The sequence below is a fragment of the Diadema antillarum genome, unplaced genomic scaffold (genome assembly GCF_040938485.1).
Source record: "Diadema antillarum isolate AM-2024a unplaced genomic scaffold, OU_Dant_1.0 seq00000166_RagTag, whole genome shotgun sequence".
NCBI classification, from domain to species: Eukaryota; Metazoa; Echinodermata; class Echinoidea; order Diadematoida; family Diadematidae; genus Diadema; species Diadema antillarum.
In genome coordinates this window covers 1,998,246-2,023,322 of record NW_027271236.1, presented here as the reverse complement: position 1 = coordinate 2,023,322, position 25,077 = coordinate 1,998,246, and the positions used below count along the sequence as shown (strand labels likewise).

At 40.6% G+C, this 25,077-nt stretch overlaps 1 protein-coding gene across 1 annotated transcript; it reads right to left on the bottom strand.

Annotated features, from left to right (window-relative positions):
- Positions 1-141: 141 nt before the first annotated feature.
- Positions 142-25,002, bottom strand: LOC139728130 (ubiquitin-protein ligase E3C-like). The gene is made up of 22 exons (XM_071639090.1): positions 24,782-25,002; positions 21,752-21,871; positions 19,621-19,674; positions 18,837-19,046; positions 18,220-18,332; positions 15,948-16,099; positions 15,378-15,528; positions 14,546-14,793; positions 13,551-13,699; positions 12,606-12,787; positions 11,975-12,061; positions 11,103-11,249; positions 9,456-9,696; positions 7,960-8,067; positions 7,104-7,277; positions 6,097-6,238; positions 5,417-5,661; positions 4,702-4,823; positions 3,891-3,981; positions 3,342-3,440; positions 1,631-1,918; positions 142-720 (listed from the first exon to the last, which is right to left on the bottom strand). The coding sequence occupies exons 2-22, from the start codon at positions 21,815-21,817 to the stop codon at positions 550-552; spliced, it is 3,240 nt and encodes a 1,079-aa protein (XP_071495191.1). The 5' UTR covers positions 21,818-21,871; positions 24,782-25,002; the 3' UTR covers positions 142-549.
- Positions 25,003-25,077: the final 75 nt, after the last annotated feature.

Here is a 25,077-nt window from a genome sequence, read left to right as displayed (position 1 = left end):
ATACAAGATGATTTCGGTTAGCCACGGTACAAAGATTACTGGAGTTTGTATGGTTTTTTTAGATACTTGTTTCTGTACAATTGTGAACTCAATGAAGAATACATCACACTAGATCCCTCAGCCAGAAAGGAGCTCTTTTACATTTGTAGGTTGATCTGAACCTCATTGCAAGTTTTCCTCCACTTCCATCTAGGAGCCAGTATTTATCAGCTTACAGACCTCTCTGGCCTGCCTTCCTTGTTCTCTCATCTGCTCTCTCTGCAGTCATCCACTGAAATATCCATCACTGGGGATGAGTTTCTTTGTCACTACCAGCCCAGTCTTTTTGATGAAGCGTTGGTATGGAGTATGGGGCTACAGTCTGATCAGTCCATCATCATTTTAGGCCATTACATCAAACCACTAGCTAGCATATGGAATTCTTGTCCTGCTTTGTTCATCCTAAGAGATCGCCCGCAGACGGCTTCCAAATTACCAACTTGCTGCGGAGATCAGGACAGTAGCACCATCACACATCATGAAATAAATCAGTCCATGTTTCCTCTGCTCTCAGCTGAGTTCAAAGCCAGCCCCAGACTCGATGGCGTAGAGCAGCTTCTCACGGAGCGTCTTCTCATCATGGAACTCGGGCAGCTTGAGGAGGTTCATACAGGTGCTGGCCGTCGGGAGTCGGCCGGACTCACTGCCTCCATGGTGGATACAAAAGGCTGGGTACAACTCCTGGTTGAATGACAAGGAAGGAAGAGATCACTAATTTTAGACTTTAGCCAAAAACAGTCTGTAGCCACGGTCACACTGGTAAAACTTCTCAAAGTTCAACTTTAACCTGTTGAGGACAGGCTGATTTTGCTACAACTTGCATTTCCCATAGACAGCTGCCTGATTTTGCTACAACTTGCATTTCCCATAGACAGCTGCCTGAGTATACTCGGAATTCGTCCTCAACGGGTTATGACCTGTATGTTAAGCTTTTTCATCCATTCACAATAGTAGCCAAACTTCTCAAAGTTTCCGTTCTCAAAGTTAGGGTCACTGATGCATATGTGCAACAGAGAAATTAAAAAAGCATGTGCTGTCTGACAGCTAATGGTTGCTACATAAACAATGCACATATGTAAATCACAATCAGCTGCAAGCAGTCGGACTGCATAAACTCTGAGAAGATTTGCGGGGTTTGGGAAATTTCACTAATTTGAGGGAGAAGTTTTGTGAGAAGTTTCATGAAAAGTTTTGGGGATGTTTGCAGTTAGACTGGCAAAACTTTGAGCGCAAAGTTTTGCCATTGTGATCACAGTTACTATGTGTGTAAAGATGCATTGCTCTTTCTAATCACATCTTAAAGTCCTGACCTTTATCACTATCAATATTGTGTATTGTATCCGTAATGCCAGTGTGTGACAAAAGCATCTGTCACACACAATAATGTGAAGCAGATGGTGGCAAATAGTGGTACATACTGACAGAGAGACTAAAACACAAACACAGATAAAAATATACATCAAGATATCAAGCTTTTTGTTTTTGAAAGAAAATTCTTCCTCCTCCCTCCCCCCCCCCAAAAAAAAAAAAAAAAATCAGAAAGAAAATGCAAGAAACTCCTGGGAATGCTGATGGAGGGGTCAAGACTTACCTTGAATCCCAGGAGAGGTGGTCTAGAGCAGCTGGTGACAAACTTTAGGAGGTGACGTCGCTGGGCGTTGGTCATACTGGTTACCACCCTCCAAAAGTTCTTAATGACGGGGCTGTCATCCTTGTAGCCACCAGAGTAGTTTGTGTGCTGGCGGAGGTCGTCGACGTCGATGGGCATCGAGGCGCCAGAGATGAGGACCTGGAGCTCCTGGTGGTCAAACATCCGCAGCCATTCCAGGTCGATGACATCGGCTAGACCCTGACGAAAGGACAGGATGTGGGGTCGAATCTGGTGGGGAAGCAAAAACATTTGGTTTGTATGAAAACTCATATAGATTCCAGTTTATAGTGACTGACACAGTTTCTATTTCATACAACATTTTGCCCTATAATGTACACAACACCTAACCACAAAGCTTTCACATTGTTGTACACAAAATATTCACACACAGCTTTTAATGTCACATCTTTACATCAGAAATCTTCCACATAATTCCTGTACACCTTGTAAAAATCTTATCCAAAATAACCATACCTCCAAAATACGTCCTGTGAATATGCCACTACACCTCTATGATATACCATACAATGAGAGATTTTTCTACCACCACACTCATTCGACAACATGCCTGTAAAATGACTGTACAGTACTTGTTGAGGTAGGGATTCAGGTTTTGAACATTCCTAAGTGAGCTAATGAGAAACCTCTCATGAAATATGAAAGAGCACATAATTTTAAGAAGGATTAAACGTTTATTTGATGAAAATTGGTTTTCAAATGGCTGAGATATCCAAAAAAGTGCTAATAATAAAAGGCGACATGCCACAACTTTATTAGGATCTCTTCGTTTCACCTTCTTTTTGGATATCTCAGCCATTTCAAAACCGATTTTCATTGAATAAACTTTTGATACCCCTTAGAACTGCATGCTCTTTGACATCTCCTAGAGTGGTTTCTGAATATCTCACAAAACGTTAAAAGCTAAATCTTCACCTCGACCAGAACTGTACACACCCTTTAACATCACCCTCACATAACACGAGCTTCTCTCTAACCACACTTCAATGACACAACACTTCTACACCATCTTATTTGGGTGAGACTGCGCTTCAGTGCCATTGCACTTGAGTGACACTGCATTACTGTGCTACTAAACTTGGGTTACAAATAATTTCTGTACCAATACATTTTGCCTCTGTGCTAACACACACAAGTGACGCTACACTTCAGTGCTACCAAACAATGGCAACGCTTCACGTCTGTACTGTCACCATTTGAGTGATACTACACTTCTTTAACACTACACCTTGAGTGACACCACACTTCTTTACCACTACACTTTGGTAATACTACACCTTGAGTGACACTACACATCTCTCCCACTACACTTTGGTAATACTACACCTTGAGTAACACTACACATCTCTACCACTACACCTTGAGTGACACTACACATCTTTACCACTACACATTGGTAATACTGCACCTTGAGTAACACTACACATCTCTACCACTGCACATTGGCAATACTACACCTTGAGTAACATTACACATCTTTACCACTACACATTGGTAATGCTACACCTTGAGTGACACTACTCTTGTGAATTATCACTGTGAATTATCACATAAAAGAAACATCCCAAGTCTGCATCATATTGCTCTGTTACCATGACAACTTCCAGAGAGAGTCGTTTCCTTGCCATCTCACCTGCTTGTTAAGTCTAAAGTCCGCCATGAGATGAATGTATTCTATCCTGTTTGCTGCCGTCACTGGGATCTCGGCCCCACCTGGCTTCAGCTCATGGACCTGACAATTGACAAGGTGAAAAGTGACAAACTTATAGCATTCAACTTAATTTTCTTTCATCAAAATACTGTTCTCACAACATTGCAGTATCTCCAGTGAGCATCATCCTTTCATGAGCTACAGTTCTTCTTACAGATTAGCACATGATAAAGAGATGTCCCACAATTTTTCATACATTCTTCTCAATGCATTGTTGGCTCAGAAGACTCCTGACAAACTTCCACATAAGCCAATTAAACAGACAGTTTCTTCAATAGTTATAAATACGCTTCTGCTAGCAGTTAGCTTCATGAATGTAGGATCTTAGGATCAATATATCCAAGGCAAAAGTGCAAATGAAGACTCATATCTATCTTACCTATAAAACTCATAGATTGTTTAGGCATTAGCATTTTAATGGAGAAATGTGAAGAATATACACAAAGAATCTGATGCTGCACCCAATTTTACCTGGGCTTCCCCAAATTCATTGTCCATGACTGTGAAGGTCAGATCCAGGTCTGTGACATCATCTTTGTAATGCTTCAGGAAAAGTAAGTTCCTGGAGAAACGAATGGAAGAACAACATTAAGACTTTTACATTACAGCAACACAACCTCTATGTTTAGCTCCAATTTTCAGCAGCTAAATTAACCAGAACCTCATCTCCTGACATTACTTGAAGAAGCAATGCATATCTAAACAAATCAAACAATACAGAAATCTGATGACATCGTTACTCCTCACAGCTTCATCCATCAAAAGTTTGAGCTGAATTTTGTCACATGCTAGTGACATTTAAAAATGTAATTATTTTGGGGAGGGCAGAATTGAAAGTATTTGTAGAAACTTTGAAATTTTATTTGAGAGGGCTTTCATGATTCTTAACGTGTCTTTCAAATTCACAATGATGAATTGCTTTGAAGCTAGATTCATATCATATGATAGATCAGACCTACAGGTAACATCACATTTTTACTAACAATGTCACGCTACCAACAATTTATCATCTGTACTTATCTTTGTCTATTTTTCAGGTCAACTGATTAATGGCTAGTGACATTGGTAGCTAGTGCTTTTATTTGTATAAACCAAGAGACATTTGATTATCCCTGAGAGGAAAACATTTAAGCTTTTCTACTTTTTTAGGTAACCAACTGAGAGATTTGTCAATATCTCTGAGTAGTACCAGTTAAGTGTTATTGCTTTGTAGCTTACAAACTTATAAATATTTGAATATCCTCTACGTGGTCACATGACCAGAAGCCAAGTCTGAACTCACTTGTACATGACAGGGTCGAGGGAGGCCAAATGATGGATGTCTACGTTGGAGTGACGGCTGAGAATCTTGGAGAGGAAGAAGCTTGCAAAGGGAATCTCAACCAAGAGATTCTCGTAGAGGATCTGTGTGAATAATGAGACATATCATCGACAGATTCTCACAGACCTGTACACATAGATGGAGCTATAAGGGACCTTTATAAGCATACTTTCTTACGGGATCTGCATGTAAATAATCTTATGAATTGATATGGGATCTAAACATAAACAGATATGAGCAGGGTCTGTCTGAATAATCAGACTAGTCAAAGGTCACTTACAGAGTTCAACTGAATCTTTAGTGACAAGAGTATCCAAAGTATTTAGGAAACTACACATACATCTTCCCTTTAAACCAAATACCATGTCCTAAAACATATTTCTCCTCACGATGGATTGATTAGATATCCATTCCATTTTAACATCAAGACCAACTAAGACTTTCAGCATTCTGCTTCCTGCATCACATTCTATCTCATTCCAAATTAATTGACCTAACCAACAATAGCCAAATTCTTGTAGAATGACTTAAACCATTTAGAGATGACACCATGCATGGATCTAGCTTAAGTATGATTTCCACCATGCATTCACACAGCATTTCAATACAACCACTCATGTAAACTAAGTTTTCTATCTATCCTTCATAGGACATTTCACTAAAATACCCAGCTCACCTTTCCCATCATCCTACCAATGAAGTAATAATGTTTGGTGAAATCTTCCAGTAGGTAGGCTGACTGAGGGCTGGGGTACAGCAGCTCATCAGTGGTGGTCTTAAAAAATCCCCTGTTGGGGTCAAAGGCCGTCCGCAAAAGCTGCGAGAGGAACTCGCGAGAGATGCCTCCGCCATCGATGCCAGCCTCATCCAGTCCCTGGGCATTCTTCAGGGTCACCCGTAACTTTTTCCTTAAGTCAGGCTCTGTAGGAACAAACAATCAATCAATCAAAGCGGTTTACAAACATAAAACCAAAACTTGTTAAGATTATCACATATGCCTGATCAATTCAATTTAGTGTACCCTAGAATCTCACTCAGCTTTCTTTTAATCACTTTCAAATGATGAGCACTAATGACATTAACTCATACTATCATAAATATCATGATAGCTTATCATTTGATTAGAGTAACAATGCTGTTGACACAAAGCAGTATTAGCTGAAATACAAAATACAAAATTGACAGGAAAAATTGGCAAAGTATAGCATAAAACTGACAGAAGTCAACTATCTTCACTTAAAAAGGGTTCACAGGTTCAAACAGGCTAACCATCACTTTACAAAGAAACAAACAAATAGTAACCCAGACCTACACGGCTACCATAAGGTGATCGGTGCAAATGTTTGATATACCCACCATTCTCAGGGCGGAGTCTGTCGTAGGCATCCTCATAGATGTAGTTCCTCCTGACGATGATGTCGATGCTCTTCCCTGGGAGGAAACCAGCAAAGTCTCCCTGAGATTCCTGTTTGTCAGCTGCTACCCACTCACGGAATACCTAATGGACACCAAGCACAACAGATATCTTTTATCAACTCTTGTATAGACTGGCTGTCTGAAGAGACCACCTACTTCCATTTCTGGCAGACCATTTTTCATGTATGTTGACATGTGTGTAGAAACCACCTGTCCACAGGGAGTACTGTATACGCCATATATTTAGCAAGTCTAAATTTTCGCGAATCGAGACTTCCCGACGATTTCGCAAGTGGTTAAATTCGCGATCGTGGAGTCTTGTACTGAATGGAGAAATGTTTACATATGTGTTATATTCATATCGGGATTAGAGTCGATATTTTCGCGTGTCTTTAATTTCGCGAATAGCAGCTCACTCGTGAAATTCGCGAAAATAAAAACCTTGCGAAATATTTGGTGTATACAGTCTTTTGCCTTACAACATCTGAAGGTGTTATTGACAGGTTTGTCTATACTAGCAGCTTAAAGAAGTCACTGACATCACAGACCTCACTCAAACAAAGCCAGTTCAGGTAGTGTTGGAGGACAAACAGTGTTCTTCAAGCTCATAAGCACAGAGAACTAATGCTCCCAAAATTGTTTAAGTTCACGACAGATTATGAGCTGGTAGACATTCTTGATTCTACTTTCTTCAGGTCTAAGATCTTATCATGTTCACAGCAAAAGAGAGAAAAAACAAAAAAAAACAAAAAACAAAAACAAATATACCTTTCCGGCAAATGAGATGGCATCCTGATCGAACACTTGTTAAAAATTACAAAATAAAAATACTCAACTACTTTGGCATTTCTGTAAGATGCCTTTATATAAATGCCTTAATAGGTAACATACACTCTACCTGTACTAAATCCGGACAGCTTTACTATACAAGATAACAAACACTCTACCTGCACTCTTTCTTCAAAAGGGATGACAAAAGGAAGCTCAGCCAAGATGACCAGTCTTCGTGCCATGTGGGTGGATGGTGGTGGTCCCTCTTCATCATCTGGATTGGGCTGGGCTAGGAGCTGGAGTCGTCTGGGGCGATACATCCTACCCCCATGACCCCTCACTCCACGAGACTGGTAGAAGGAGAAGCATTGATAACATCAATCAAAAAAAAATGTTAAGGTTCAGTGGTTAAGATCATTAGGGGCTCAATCTTGAGGTCACTGGTTCAAGTCCCTTGCTAGAAGTGATTGTGCCAATGGGCAAGGCACTACATGCCCATTACTACCTTTACAGTAAGTCCCATGGTCAACTGCTTACAAACACTCTCAGAGCTTCATCAGAAGTAGAATTGAATACATGCAACCTCACCTCTTTATCATACAATTTGATTTGGACAGTTTGATTGTAAAAACAACCTAACATTCACAGGTCTAGTGGTGGCCTGCAACATTGTAGTATGGCATCTACATCCAACCCTGACAGAGCATGTACCTCAGCAATTGTTTTCAGCAATTGCCAAAATACACGTAATGTCATATGGTACAGAGAAGACATTTTGAAACCCTGTGTGGAAATTGGAAGATTTCCAGAACTTTTCAAAGACTAAAAACAAGGGCAGCTAGTTTGATTCATTGTCAGAAAAACAAAATGCAGTGAGCAGCAACAGAAAATGGAATTTTTCATGTCATGAAGGCATGCGCTATTCTTTGTGGTACTCTACCAGTTAAAGGAAATCCTGCCAAACTATTGGGGGAGGAGAAGCCCCTGAAAAAAAAAGTCAACACATGGCGCTGTGTCGAGCAGTAGCTATACCTTCTGATCTGCATAGACGTGGACATTTGGTGCTAGCCAGTGATTGAGGGGACAGAATGGCCGTCGGATGTCCCTGGCATGTAGCTGCTTGACCAGCTGGGTGGTGACCTGTGGTCAAGTGAGCAAAATGCAGAGCAAAATATTGGTCTTTGACATCTCAATTTCAATCTTGTCCTTTTTCCATCACTAGCATTTCTTGATTCATAGGAGAATACTGTATATGCCGAATATTTTGCGAGGTTTTTATTTTCGCGAATTTTGCAAGTCAGGTGCTATTCACGAATTTAAAGACACGCGAAAATATTGACTCGGATCCCAATATGAATGTGATGTGCAAGTATACATTTCTCCGTTCAGTACAGTACTGAAACGCAAACAGAAAAATTGACCAGAAATGAATATTATTTATTAGTAGAAAATGGAGCAAAGAAAATGGGATTCCATCGGGATGGAATTCCATTTTCTTTGCTCAATTTTCTACCAGTACAGTACTCGACGATTGCAAAAATAACCACTCGCGAAATCATTAGGAAGTCCTGATTCACGAAAATTTAGACTCGCTAAATATATTGTATATACAGTAATAACAGTTTGTAACTGTAAATACCAAGATATGCTAATACAAGAATTGAAGACAACAAAAATTGAGGAAGAGTTTGAATTTGGTCCAGTAAAGTTACACAAAAGAATAATTAAATCTGGTGACAGTCTAAAATATATCTCACATACATATTCATTTCATGCTGAAATAATATGTACTACTCAATCCCTCATTTGAAGAGTGTATTTTCTCATTTCTTCTTCACAAACCCAACTACTTGACAAAGAATGAAAAATGTGAACAAAATACTCATATACAGGAAAAAGAGAGCTTTCAATTCATACACCAAATTAACAGAAGCATGAGACACATACAAATTGATAAGTCAGATCAGTAAATCAGTAGACATTTACACTTGTATATATACAAACACCAGGCAATGGCTTTTAAAACAGCTTTTGAGACCCAAGAATAATATCTATGGCTATTTTCCAATTTATTTAGAACTGTATCTGTGCATCCTGCATAACTAATGTGTTATGCTGTCTTTTAAATGTCTATCTTAAGAACAATATCCATATGATCATAATAAGATTGACTATAGTCGATTACATTCAACTTAATCAGTTCTTGCGTTCCTGGAGTTGTATCAGATTATCCACTACAGGTAATACTGATCATTTTATCTCTTTTTCACTCCATATGATGCACAGACCACAAGAGTAAACTCACTGAAATTGATTCATACTAGTGTGCAAAACCCTTGTTGGTCATAAAGGAGTCTGCGCCAAGACTACTACATGCACCATCCTGGCACTTGCAGCCTCTCCCAACAAGGGAGAAGCTACAACACTGGGCCTATGGGACAGTGCCAGGGTGGCTCATGTAGTAGTCTTGGCGCAGACTCCTTTACAACAAACAAGGGTTTGTGCCTGCAAACTAGATTCATACCCACCTTGAAGACATAGAGCCAAGTAGCCATGACTTTCTCAGCTTTCTTGGGGTCCAGTCTCCGTCTGACCCCTACACTGGCCATGGCCAGAGAGTACTCAGAGGTGACTGATGGAGTGGTCTCAGGGTAGGCCAGTTCCACCATCCCAAGACAAGCATTTCTCAGGGCCAGACTCATGTGCACCAGCTCCTCAAGACTGAAGGGCATCAGACTCATCTTATTTGGGTCTACAGACAACAGAGGCAGGGATATTTATCACATACTAGGCCTTAAAGGGATGGTATAGCATTGGTGGATATGAGGATTGGGCTTTTAACTTTTGGTGAGATATCAAGAAACCACTTATAAAATAGTACAGAGCATACCATTCTGAGAGGAATTCAAAGTTTATTTGATGAAAATCGGCTTTGGAATGGCCGAGACATCATCCAAAAACAAAGCAAAACAAAGCGATTTTATTAGGATCGCTCTGTTTTGGATAACTCAGCCATTTCATAACCAATTTCCATCAAAGAAACATTGGATTCCCCTTGAAATTACATCCTCTTTCACATTTTACAAGAGGTTTCTCATTATTTCACCAAAAAATGTTGGAAACCTGAAGTTAGGTCTCAACTAAACTATACAATCCCTTTTATTGTCAATGCTGTTTGTATACCAATATTGGTGCAATTGCTAATATAAAACAGAAGACCAAAGCCTGTTTAGCATGTTTAGCACTTTCTAAGGTTATAAAGAGTGTTTATTGTTTGACCAATAGAGTACACCTCTTCTGCATGGTGTGTGCAACAACTGTTTGAATAAATGTACAAACTATGCATGAAGGCAAAGTTTGAGTAAATCGTCTCAGAGACTCTACACCTCATTGTCTTAGCATTACATCAGTAAGAGTTGTAATGGTATCATCTTTAGCCAGCATGACTCCAACGTAACTTGGAGTAAAACAGGGGAAGTTTAGATCTAAAGGACAAGTTCAACGAGATATATGTGTGGACTGAGTGAATGCAGCAATATTAGTAGAACACATCAGTGAAAGTTTGAGGAAAATGGGATGACTGAAAAGTGTGCACAGTGACTGTCAAGCAACCAGCTTACTATGGCTTTGTTTAGTCATTGTATCAAGCAAATGCCATTTACATCTATTTGCTACTAAGGCACTGGTGATCCTTTGAAGGAGCAGAGTGTATAGCTAACATAATGACTTTTTGAGTGTTTTCCCCGAGTGGTCTTTGCAAACAGGTTTGACTCTCTCTCTCTCTCTCTCTAGATGCCATATCTGAAGATGTAGGTGATTATTACGTGCAACAAATCTCTGCTTCTAGCCTTCTCAATCGGGTCCACTTCTTGGAGTGAAGCTGATCAGTGGTTTTACTATGATACTAGTCTGATACATGTAAACGAATACACTCGTACAGCTATAAACATATTATTAAAGTGGGCAATGGCATCACTCGTTATCAGTCAAGAATAAACATTTACTAACAGAACAGACCACTGAATTAAAGGGACATAACACTATAAAGCAACAGATCTCTTTCGGACTTGAATCCAAGACCTTCCACGACCAAGGTGGACAGTAAAACCACTACCCCCTCTAAAGAAGGGGGCAAGAAGGAAGAGGAGGGGGAAAGTTGCTACTCACCGGAATCCTCGCCGTAAAACTCGGAGTCATGCAAGGAGACCAGGAGGTGACCAAAGAGAGAACAGAAGACCGACAGGAGGGGGATGATGCGGTTAATGTCACTGGTAGGAAGGTCTATCCCCCGGGATATCGTCTGGAGCAGAGGAATGTGGGTTCTGCACATGATGAAAATAAAGAAATGTTACATTGATTAATCTGCTTTCTATGCAAGCCCCTAGTCGCTACGACAACAGGATTTTTTTTTTATATTTCTCTTTTAAGTACACATTTTAATACATCATTACTGACCAGTACATTTCAATGACAGTAACAAGCATACATGTAGTTTGCAAACACTCCATCTCAATGTCAAACTAATCTATACATAATGAACTTACAATAATGAATCAGTTACTAGTAAAGGTGAGATTTGGCATCCGACCATAACATTTTTGAACTGGCACAACTCCCAAGCACATTCACCATGATTAAAATTGAGGTATTGAATCACCCACAGGTGTGGAGATCAAAAGATTACCACAACATGACAAATAGCAGGAAAAAAAAAAACATCCGGACTGTCCAGTAGCCACTACAAAACAGTTACAATGTACATCAAATTTCTACACTTTGCATTCACTGCCTTTCTTGCGACAAAGTGAACAATCAATGGAAATGCCTTCATGGTTTCCACCCATGGCATGAAAATGTATTGGTAGAACTTTTGTGATTTTTGTTTTGTTTTTGTGTGTTTTTGTGGGAGTTTTTTTTTTTTTGGTTTTGTTTTTAGGTGATTTTTGTAGACTTTCATGATTTTTTGCCATCAAAAGAAAGACAACAACTCTTCTCGATTCATTGATACTGGGAGAAAAAAAAACAAATGTTTGGCGCCCTCACTCACCCTGTGACAGATATTGATGAGACTGTTCTAAGAGTTGACCATAGATGTCTGATGAAGGCCTTGTTGATGGCTAGTGAATAAAGCAACCTGTAGACAAAGATATAATGAGGGAATTCAGATTATTTCCTTCATAAAAAAAGACTTTTAAAAATACAAATGTCCTAACAAACAAGGTATTACAGAGAAATCAGTTCTGCTTGTCATTGGATCATCCTAAACGTACAAAATAATTTCAAGTATCTGGGTCAACACAATGGCGTAATGTAATGTCATTTTACAACACCTCATATACTGGTATTCTATTTCTTTATTCTCCTCATGCGTTCATTGCTGGTTGCTAATCAAGTCTTTACTGCAACTGACAATGACAAGGCATTGGTTATGCTGAGGTACTTCAGTCATAGGCTTTTCACATGACAATTCAATGGTTTCATGCAGAAATGCTTGCATGGCAGAGTTTGACATGGTACAAAGTGTCTGGAGTAAGGTCTAATATGTGGGGATTCCCCTACTTTCCACTACATCAATACCAATTATGCATAATACTGAATATAAGAGTCATTACTTTTATGAGGGTTGTACATGTGGATAATCATTTCACAGAGGACTTTGTCAAAATGGAGTGACATACTTGCTCCTGGGTACATGAAGTTTGTGGTCTACCATCAAGGCGTGGCACAATGTACAGAGGGCTGTGAGGGCGGGGACATTGCCCTGTGTTGTCGTGGCGATCAGACACTTGACATGAGCCGGAGAGTTGACCTGTCTGACACACTGTTCTCGGATCTCTGAGATGGTAGACGCATTGCCAAACTGTGATGAAAAGAGAAATGTAAGACAGTTTAGGCACAGTAAACAAATACTCACGCTATCAAATGACTATACCGCAAACATGACATCATATTCATGGTATATTGTGCACTATACCATGAATACGATGTCATGGTCATCTCGTCTTCAACATAGCTATGATATGTTTGGTCACATGATGCTATGTAGGCCAATCAGGGTACAGGATTCCTTTAATGAAAGATTTGATAACTATAACACACTATAGCACATCATCTTAACACCAAAACAGCTAAACCCATTCAATCATCGCATGTTGGATGAGACCAAAACGGCATTAGACAAGTGAGAATAGACAAGTGAGAATAGACCAAGCGGTAATTTTCCTCATCCACCTACATCAATTACAAAAGGAATGATACCAGTTGCGCTGGGTCCCGTTTTATCAAAAGATAAAATCAATTTCAAATTTCCTTACCACACAGGCTGCCACAGACTTACAGTTGAAATCAACTATATAATCAATTTTAACTCTTCATAAAACAGGGCCCAGGTATGAAGGTCATTTGTTGGGGGGGGGGTCATTTTCAGTTCCTATGCATGTTTGTTGGATAGTGTGGTATTTTTTCTTCAACCTTGACCTTTAGAGGAGTTAACTTCCTCCCCAAATCATCTTTCCTGTCCATATCAGTCTGTTAATAGACACAAAGGATTACTCATAGCTCTTTGTATGTTTGTTTGCTACAGTTGGGGATATTTCACTGAAATTTTTTCCAGATTGACCTACTTCTCCAATGTCCCTCTCCAAGTCCTCTTCCATGTCGGAATCATCGTCAGCCATCATCATGAGGTGGAGTCTGTCAGCGCTGGGTAAGGTGGGGAGGAGAGCCCTCAGGAGTAGGAGGTATCGGATCACAAGATCAGGAGGGAATTCATCTACAGCAGCGTGTGGGAGGAATCAACAGTACACATTATAGAATGGGTAGTGAGAATCCTGCAATCTCACTGGTCGAGAACTGTGTGTGGATTTTCTACTGGCCACGCGCTGCCTCACACAGTGGTAAACACGTTATCACGCAGTTGTAATAAAGGTTCGTGCACTAAGCAAGCATTCGAGCACTCAGTACAAGATGCCTATTGGCTGAAAAATCATGCACCCAGTACTTTTGCCATGCATCCAGTAATTATAGGATGCATGGCAAAAGTACTGGATGCATGGTTTTCAGGCTTACGTCTATGGTAAGCCAAAAGGAAATGCATCCAGTAAATTTGCCATCGGGGAACATGACCAAAGAGTGGATTTTTGGCAAGGAGACTGTCCCCATTCTATGACACAGATGATGCACATGTCTTTTTGTGTGTCAATCAGAACAGTGTGCATGCAGTAAGTATGGAATTTAGCCTATACCCACTCAGTTTCGCCTCGTGGGTTAACCATTCCATAGTTACCTTATGCACACAATTCCAACTGACGCACTCAGACCTATGCGTCATTGGTATACTAACCTCAGATGACTAGATAGCTTTTTCATTTAAATATCAAGTCTGTTTGAGTCACATGAAATTGATATAAGAGCAGTGTACATCTTGGTCACATGACTGTCTTTTCCTATGTATTAATATCATCACTACTGCATAATATGATTATCATGCTAAAATATTTTGTGTGTCTGGGACTGTAGTTGTGCATTTCCTTATGTTATCTCTAAAGGCAGCCTACATCATGCAAGTACATGTAGCTAAGCCTACTACTAATATACACAGACACACGTAATAACTCACCAATATATGGCCCAACTATCGTCATGACTGCATATAGTAACCATGGCGACGGCTCCACACCAAGCTGTACTCCCTGACTGTCCAGTGACATGTCCCCACTACTGACCGTTGGGACCAGGGCTTCTACCAGCTGCTCTGGCTGTACACCACTCTTCCTGTGGGCTAGGGCTGGGATCAGGAACTCACTGATCTGCTCTGAGGACTGTCTGCATAGCAGTTCTTGGCACAATGAACACAGGAGCAGATTCCTATTGACAATACAAACAAACAAAAGTCACATCAATCATGTATTGAATGCATCTCAGAAGCATCACATTAAATCATTCTACACACAAGCAATCAATAAAATGCACATCAGACAACATAAAATTACACGAGTTCCCTCTTCAGAATTCATCCCAATATCTACAATATGAGCACCAGAGGCTACAGCTTCTCATGGTCAGAATACAAATCATCACAGCTTGAAGATGCTTGGTTAATATTATAGTGGCACAATTATGAATATTATCAGACTTTGTGGCATCTGCTGTATAGGAAAGTTTGAATGGAGGAAGAAATACTCAGGCTTACATAACTTGTGACAATGATGCTATCAACATCAGGGTATATAAGAAAAAAATGTCAGTACCATAGCAAACCGTTTCGTAAACAGTCTATTCTAGCACTACTGTCTATTGAATATTACAAGTATGATGTCACTCAGAGATTTGAACTATTTCTAAGAAGTTAGTGATCTTTTTTGGCTGTAATTGTTGCATAGCTTCATTTTCATACAATGTCAGTGCATATGGTAGCACGTATATATGATTAGACACGTAGGAGTTCTGACCTTTGACCTCTTAGTGCTGGGCTGGTGGCTGTGATGTGGACAGGTCTGAGTGTAAGGTCCAAGGCTGTCTGAGCAATGGGAGGAGGTCGAGTGAAGTCGATGCCTGGAGGGAGTCTCTCATTGATGAAACATCTCACACTCTTGTAATAACCTTTACACAAAGAAAACATTATCCTTGGTCACACCATGACAACTTTGATATCCAGCAGGTATCATTTCTACTATGAAGATAAGAATTTGAGTATCCTGTACAGAAAAAATACAGGAGGGGTGAGATGTGGCTGAATAGGTGGCAGATGGGTATGGAGGGGGTGATAAAAATAAATGGCATTAAAAATACACTCCTACCTTGAGTTGAACAAAAATACAGTATACAAGTTTGTTGGGTGAGAATGAGAAGGGCTTGAAGTTGCCACTAAGCCCATAGTGTTCGAGACAACGTAACTCCCTTCTCATTCTCAAGCGACAAGTTATACCATGCTAAATATTCAGATAGGAAACAAACATGTAAAACTAAACAAATGAGTGAATGTGTAAATGAGTAGATGAATGAATGGGAGAATGACTCACCATTTTGGACGAGATGCATCTGTAGCGATGCTACAGTCCTGACTGCATATTCCAGGGCTATTCCATACTGTTGATAGGTATTGAGATCAGTGTAGACCTCCAGCATCCTGAGGGGCATGGGGACTGGTGTAGACGAAGGGGCTTCAAGGAGTCTGGAGATAAGAAATATCAAGATGATTCAAGAGTTAATAGGAAGAGAGATTTGTGGTAACACCATGTGTATGTAGTCTTTGAAAGGACTGTGGTTTGGCGAAAGAAGACAATAGAATGAGGAGAGAGAAGGATGGAAGCAATATAGGGAGAGGGTAATGAAGGTATATAGTCAGAGTCAAAGGGCAGTGGTGAGCTGGAAGTTGAGGTTGCACCAAGGAAGACAGGATAGGAGACATAGACAATTGTAAAGGCCGTGTCACACCGTTCCGGGCAAGCTACGCGGGCTTGTGGCGAGGAGGTAGTTTCCAGCACGTAGAAGATTTTCAGCGGGCGAACAAGAATGTTTGCAATTTTCATTCATGCCTTGTCATACCGTACGGAGGAAGTTTTGCGGCTTGACTTGCGGGGATACAAATTTACTCCCCGGAGCTCTCCGCAGTTGGTCCGCACCTGACAGTATCTAGCGCGTAGTTGCCCGGAGGTGCTCACGCAAGTCCGATTTAACCACAGCCAAGTTTTGAGCATGACCAAAACTTTTTCCGGGTGAGTCGCGGGAATGCCCGTAGAGGTCCACGCAGAACGCCAGTAGGAGGCCCTTAGCGGTAGCACTTCCCAGGCAACTCCCACGCAGGTACTTCACAGTCTCGTATGCAGCCAAGATAATGAAATTCTGTGGGATTTCAGCCATTCCATTAAAGGAATTCCTTCACTGAGTTGTCAGCCCCCACGCGACTGGTATAAAGGTCACACAGTATACTCGCAAGTATAATTTAAGTAGAACGCGTCCAGCAAGTAAGACACATGCGCTGACTCGCTCAAATCCTTTTCCACCCTCAGGAATGTCCGGTATGCTAGAAAATCCCTACACGTAACAAGCCCGAGTAGCTTGCCCGGAAAGGTGTGACAGGGCCTAAACACGGTTGCGGGTAAAAAAATATGCGTGCGCACCTCCGGGCGACTACGATTGAGATACATGCTAGGTTCTGTCATGTGCGGATCATCTACAGGGACCTCCGGGTAGTCAAAATTGTTCTTTGCAAGTCACACGCAAGGCTTGCCCGGAAAGGTGTGTCACGGCCTTATTAAGGATTAATGCATCTGGGCCGAAGTTCCAGGTGTAGAGCACGGCTGTGCCGGCCTCACCTCCGCTGCTGCATTCCCTTCCATGCGAACTGAAAAGTCCCAACAAACCAATGAAAATTTCCCTCTGCACGGCAGGAAAATAATCAAAATCAGTTTCGCACGTAAACTACTAGCATCCAAACAAAAACGTAGAAGCTTTAAATAATGACGAAGTCAAGGGAATACGGTGATAGATCACGATTTAGAAATCTAGTCGGCGAGAGACATTTCAGAATGGCGCCATATTGCGAGGGAATTGTTGGCGCATGCACGAGCGGGATCTCATATTATGCCTTATGGAGAAATACAAATTAAAATAGAGTAAGAATTATGTAAAGAGTTTGGAAGTCAGTGGGGAGGAAGAAGACCCATGGAGGAGAGGGGGAAGAAGAAGGTTGGAAGGGTCACGGGGGAAATGTGATACTAGGGTGAAGAAGGCATGAAAAGTAAGTTTTACCTATATCATCCCTATAGAACATCAACCTTGGTATAGGGATCATCACAGATCCAACTTCTTCCATTACTGGACAGAAAGACAGGAAAATCCTTAATATCAGGAATCTAGCTGTGCTTAAACAAAGGGTTCAACCAATAGCACCTTCATTAATACTCATTATTGATGTGTTTGTATGGCTTCTCTGCTTTGCTCTTATGGGGGAGGTGAGTTGGGATTAGGAAATGGTGAGGTGGGATGATAGGAGGGGCATTTTACTTCAAGCTGACCTTGATGCTAGTGTAAACTTAAGTCTCTGACATTTACTATGGATGTTTCCTAGTGGCTCTCCATTCAATTTGAATAGTCACTACAATACTAATATTGAGACTCCCCTCCCCTTCAACCTCACCATTGCAAGTCAAGGAGTATATTAGTGAATCAAACATTTGTTCCATTTTGGCATAAAGCAGTATTTGTCCGGCACTGAAGAACTAGCGCTTTACACAGTCTGCTATAGAAACTGTCATTGACTTTGAAAATAAACCATGACTATTCTCTGACCTGCAGCACATCTGTAAGATGTGCATCATTTGATGCAGCCAAGTTTGGTGCTCCTGCTGTAACAATCGGATGCTAGTCTCTCTCTGCTTCAGGAGGCACTGACACAACCAGGTCTGGAAGGCAAGAAAATCAGTAGAGAATGAGACATTACCTTGTCAAGGAATTATTTCTTCACTTTCAGGTAGGTAAAACAAAGAAAAAGGTCAGAGAAAATGTGAATGAATCACATTCAAAGAACAGAATGAAGATATTCATTTTGATGAGAAAATCATATGGTGTCTTTTATCGCAAACACAGTTTCAACTTCAATACTTGAGAATGAAGTAACATATAAAATCAAACAAATGTCTAATTCTGCTTGTCTAAAGTCAAAGTTACACTTTACAATTATGACATAGTTTACAAAGGAGGCACAATACTGAAATATTTTTATAAGGTGACTTGGACAACTGATCTGTAATATCTCCTAAAAATTCTCTAATGTGAATATGAGTCACATGAATGAAAGATGTTTGAGGTAGCAAGCTGGAGATCCCACATAACTCTTCCACTTTGGTTTGAATGACAGCCTAAATTAATATACTGGCATGAAGAATGAATGAATCTTGTGCCCATACCAGTCTCTGCATATCTTCTGTGGAGTTGTAGAAGTGAATCAATAATCTCTGCAGACTGGACATTGTCTGCACATCGACCAGCTCTCTGGCCGCAGCTGCAACTCTCTCATCCCACTCCCGTCGGTGGCTTCTCTTTAGCTTGTGTCTACAGAGGGAGCCCCGCACAAATGACTGTATCTTTGTGGCACTTCTCAGGCGGTTTCTTTCTGCCTGCAAATAAACAAACAAAAATGCAACCGAAAAAAAACTAATCATACATGCTGTATTTCCCTTTTGATACATCATAAATCAAAATAGCATTGCATTGTTATATCATGTTCCAAATTGCTCTGTTGAGTCAGCTATATTTTTTCAGTCAATCATAACTGAACAGAATTCAGTCCATCAAAACTGCAAGTAATGACTTCAAACTTTCAATACAGTGTACTGGTACAAGGTATTGTATAAATAAAACAAACAAACAAACACAAACATAAAACAAACAAACAGTCAAGTCACTGTTTTCTGGACTACATGAATGTTTTACCCCCCAATATAGGATCTTTTGACAATACACTTCATAAAATAAATGAAAACATGCCACTAAAAAAAAACCTACACAAAATGACTGTCCACAGAAAGTAGAGATCATGCATTTATACTGTAAATGCTTCAGCAAATGATTGCACAGATGACACAAGGGCATCAGCCAATAATAAAAATCAATATACCACTTTTAATTACCAGAATCTAGGCAACATCTGTATTGAAAGCACTTTTATATACCTTTTATTGCACAACTTACTTCTCTCTTCCGTCTCTCTTCTTGATTTCTTTGTAACAGAGATGCAGTCGCCTCCTATTGGGGGAAAACACACACAACAATGCAATATGTATGTCACTCATACAGCTTTCAACACAGGAAGATCAGATTCATCATCTGAATGTAATTCTAACTTGCATAATTTAAAAGCACAAAGGAATTCATTTGATATACTTCACTGAGGAGCACAGTTCATATCATATAATTAATGTTTAGTATTGTTAACTACGGGGGGGGGGGGGGGGGGGGGGGGGGCATGGGGAGCACGTGCCCCCATATCGTATAATTAATGTTTAGTATTGTTAACTACAGGGGGGCACATGCCCCCATATCATATAATTAATGTTTAGTATTATTAACTACAGGGGGGGGGCAATCCGCTGGTAAAAAACAACAACAACTTACCAAAATGGTAATTCAAGGGTTAGTAAACTGCTTTTGAAATTGACATGAAAGGGTGATCAAGAAATAAGATATTTTTCTAAGATTTCTTTTGACCATAATTAAAGAGGTATATAGTGTGAAACATTGTTCAAAAGATTGTGATTCAGCGTGATTCCTGGTTGGCATTCTGAATATAAGCAGGATATGCGCAGTGTAATGAGAACATCCGAACGGCAAAAAGAGTCGCTGCAATGTTGCGTAATGTGATGTAGAATGTACACCTTTGTGACCTTGGAATACGCTTCGTTATATCAAAGCTAGATCATTTATTTTGCAGTGTTGCTTTACATACTAGTCTATATTAAAATGCCTTGCATTGCCAATGATAAGACTTGACCTGGGCTATTTCCTAATTTTTCAATGAATATAAAACACACACAAAAACACACACACAAACACAATCGATTAGGGGATGCTCTAAAGTGCAGATTTTGGACATCCTTCCCCTGCTTGGTCACTTCAACGCCCCCTTGCTGGTCATACCTCCCCCAATCATGAACATAAACCGACACCCTTGACTACCATTGGCGGATCCGGGGGGTGGGGGGAGGCGCACCGGGCACCCCCCCCCCCCCTCTTAATTTCCAAAGCGAAAAATTTAGCTACGAACGGCAGTTTGAGGACTGTAAAATGTCACAATTTTCAAGCTCGCTCGCTTCACTTGCTCGCATTTAATCTTTATGCCATTCTCCTGATGTTGCTACCATTAATTGCGAGCAGCTGCGCGCGGTGAACCCCCCCCCCCATAATATCCAAAGCGAAAATACATAGCTACAAACGGCAGTTTTTGGACTGTAAAATGTCAAAATTTTCAAGTTCACTCGATCCGCTTGCTCGTATTTAATCGTTATGCCATTCTCCTGATGTTGCTGCCAGTAATTGCCAGCATTTGTGCCCGATGTGCCCCCACCTCCTCAATTTCCAAAGCGAAAAAATATAGCTACAAACGGCAGATTTTGGACTGTAAAATGTCAAAATTTTCAAGCTCGCTCGCCCCGCTCGCTCGCATTTAATCGTTACGCCATTCTCCTGATGTTACTGCAAGTATCAATGCTAGGCAGCAAACTTTGCACTCCCTGCTCAGCAACAGGCATGCACCATGTCATGAGGATATAAGATAAAAGCTTCCCAAATATAAGAAAATCTCTAGATGTGGTGCAAGGAAAAGCATTATGTATATTAAAGGTATCATATCGTTTATCAATTTACTTTGCCAAGTGTATGGAAATAATACATTGTACACATTTTAAGGGGTACAACTGTAATTTAAGACAAACACTTCATAATATTGAATTACCTATCAAACCAAAAGCAAAGTAAAGATGTGTATCACATTATAAAGTAAAATCATAGAATAATATAAATGACGAGATGATAAATAGGAGAGAGTTCAGAAGACAGACCTAGATAATGATGGTGACTTCGCAACTACCCTGAAGGGATTACTGTTACAGAGGTAGGTATTTTTAACAGTTCATGGATAAAATAGTGGACAAGGGTAGACAAAACACAGCTTCTGGAGGTTGTACTGTATTCTGGCTTGGTGTGAGCAAGGTTTAATTCAGCAGAAAGCTACCATCAGACTACTGCAGGCACTTCCTGCATGGCAGCATGACAATGAAAATGTCCAGTAGGACTAGCTGATAGCAGTGATTTGACAGGGGCTAACCTTCTTGCTGGCTCCTCTCAATGACACCACCGGTCTCCTCCGAAAGTCACCGTCAAAACTATACATGGTGGCTCCTCCTCTGTGGCTGCTGGAACGATGAAGTCTCTACACTGTTTAGGCCTACAAGTAAAAAATAAAATTAACGATATTTCAAAACTTTGAATTTAGGTATTTCTACATAACAATCACATCCTGAAACACGATGTCACATACAATTTTCTCTCTTCATATGACAAATTATGTACAAAATGCTGAAAATATTGAGAAGGTATAACTTGTTGCTCTTGCTGTACATTTCTTTATTAAATGCACATGATGGTTAAGGCACACAAATGAAAGCATGTAGGATCTAGACTGTAGGGTCTACCTTTTCAGCAACTCAATGATCTTGTAAAGATTTGAATCACTAAAAAACCTGCACCAAATCCAGCGAAGTTTGACCTCCTGTGACGAAATTCGACAGCACGCAAGAGCATAGGAGGAACTACAATTGTACCAGGTATAGTTGGGTGTCCAACACCTCGACACCCTAATGTTTCTTCTATCAACAGATATTTGAAATATCTCACATTTTGCCTAAAATTTTACTCACAAGTAAAGAAAATACTCTGAATTCACAAGAGCGCATTAAAAATGTGATTTGCGATACAAGGTAACTCAGGCTTCGAACATGTGGGTTAATATCTTAAACTGTAACACACTCAGTTGTGCTGTAGTTTTGAAACCAACACCCCTACCCTCTATTGACAATACGTGTGAAATGCATGTAATGCTTTTCCAATGAATGTGCATCCATAATGTACGGTGTCATTGTTTTGCTGTTGATCTTGTTTATTATCAGGTTTTTCAGTATTTCGGCATCATCAAATCTCGAGTGAAGAATGCAAAACCATTGCGGGTAGTCTCATGCGTGAAAGCTTGTTCTTTACGTGCAATGCTATAAATCAGTTCGGGAAACCCACTCACAAGGGGGGCCCCTCCTTATAAGTAACCCGTCCCCCGTATAAGTAACCCCGTCCCCCTTATAAGTAACCCCCGGGGCACCCCTTATAAGGAGTCTCCACGCTTTTTTTGCAATGCAACGCGAAAATGAAAGGACTGCGGCAATTCGCTTGATTATGTCCATAAAGCTTCACAAGTTTCCTAGTTACTCACGAAATTTGAGCAAAATCGGTTCGAGGCATCATATCTAAAATCATGGATTTAAATGCGATGTCAAACGACCCATGCGAATGCTGAAATGCGAGCGATTACTGGCGTGAGTGTCGCCAGGCGCGGCGGCGCGGCAATGCTTGAGTGCAGACGTGGCGACTGAGTACGGAGACTTTCGTTCATTCAGGTGGCTTTAAATGAAGGAAAAATAACAAAAGTAACGAAATAGTCAACCACCTACCTTCGCAATTGGTATGCATATATACAAAAGGATATGTTCCAGCGAGCTGCGCTGAACAACTTGCTGAATGCGGGAGCTGTTGGAAATTTCAAGCTTCATCGGCGAAACTTGCAAGTTTCAACTTAAAATTTTTGTTTAGGGACGACTTCAACTGGACAACCCTATGGGAACGTATCCTTTTGTATATATGCATACCAATTGCAAAGGTAGGTGGTTGACTACTTCGTTACTTTTGTTATTTTTCCTTCATTTAAAGCCACCTGAATGAACGAAAGTCTCCGTACTCAGTCGCCACGTCTGCACTCAAGCATTGCCGCGCCGCCGCGCCTGGCGACACTCACGCCAGTAATCGCTCGCATTTCAGCATTCGCATGGGTCGTTTGACATCGCATTTAAATCCATGATTTTAGATATGACAAATTAGACAAATTTCGTGAGTAACTAGGAAACTTGTGAAGCTTTATGGACATAATCAAGCGAATTGCCGCAGTCCTTTCATTTTCGCGTTGCATTGCAAAAAAGCGTGGAGACTCCTTATAAGGGGTGCCCCTGGGGTTACTTATAAGGGGGACGGGGTTACTTATACGGGGGACGGGTTACTTATAAGGAGGGGCCCCCCTTGTGAGTGGGTTTCCCGAACTGAAATAGATGGGTGTCCGTTTCAATGTACTGTGTACACTGTCGATGTGTTAGACACCTACTTTACATGCAGCTGGCGATCAAACTTTGGATGGAGCTACATTGTATGGTCAAATTATGGGCGGCTTGCTATAAATTGAATTGTCAATGACAAGTACGTGTGATTTCAGGAATGATTGCATTGATTAGTTGCAGGTCAAATTCTTTGGGTTACACCTGTCCTGTCATTTATTTAGGACATGCATGAGCGGTGAGCAGTATCAAGTATTGCCAGTAATATTTAATTAAAATGACACTAGTATGGCTAATCTAATTCAACATCTAAGCACTTGCCTCTCCATGGATGCAAACTGATAAACGCTATAGTCAATAGACCCCACTACAGAGTACGCCCTAACGTTACATTAATTGTAGATCTCTATTTAGATCAGCAAACCCAAAGATCAGAGTGAACATGACAAAGGCAACCTCTCCTGAAGAAATTTAAAATTTACCAATGTTATGTAAACAGATGTAGCCTCTAAACTCATAAATTTAATTTGTAAGTTAGCAGTAGCCGAGTGAACCTTTTAAAACTTTACTGATCATGTTGACCGACAAGTCTATCTAATTCCGCAAAAACTTCTCATTTATAATAATGACATTTGCTGGGTCAGTTTTTAAAACTGACCCAGAAAATGTCATTCATTATAAATGAGAAGTTTTTCGCGGAATTAGACAGACTTGTCGGTCAACTGATCATGCTGATCGACTCAGTAAAAGTCAACTTGATGTGAAAATGTCCTTATCCTATTCCTATGATATGTTTCGTTTCGTACTAACATTTTGCCCAATATTAAGTCCGTATTTATGGACACCATTCATTGGGCGCAAGTGTTACTGTTCCATTAACATTATGGTTTTAGCCAGTTTTACCAGTGATTTACGGCGTTATTATTTACAGTTCGTAGACGATCGGCAGCCAGCGAGCGAGGAGGAAAATGGTGTTACATACCTACCTACACACACCGCGCTACAGCAGACAGGCTGGCTAGGCTACGCTGTATCCTTTCTTTGCCAACGACAGACTCAGTCAGAACTGAACTTCCCAGGCAGGTGGGGAATACCGAATCAACTCGTCCTCTTTCATACAATTAATATCAGCTTTCGAATCTTGAATCCCACACAGCAGACTCAAATCACTTCCCCAGCGAACATTCTGGACCAACCGCAATCATGATTCGGGGATTTTCTTTTGTCAGCAGCAGCAACCGGTGCGGTGTTGTATGCGATGTGGGTACGGCCACGGGTACGG

Excerpts from the sequence above, each read along its gene's own strand:
- LOC139728130 (XM_071639090.1), bottom strand. The coding sequence starts at position 21,817 with ATGTATAGTTTTGACGGTGACTTTCGGAGGAGACCGGTGGTGTCATTG. Across the intron at positions 19,047-19,620 it reads AAGAGAGACGGAAGAGAGAA|GCAGAAAGAAACCGCCTGAG; the intron begins GTAAGTTGTGCA and ends GTTTATTTGCAG. Across the intron at positions 8,068-9,455 it reads CTTGGCTCTATGTCTTCAAG|GTCACCACCCAGCTGGTCAA; the intron begins GTGGGTATGAAT and ends ACTTGACCACAG.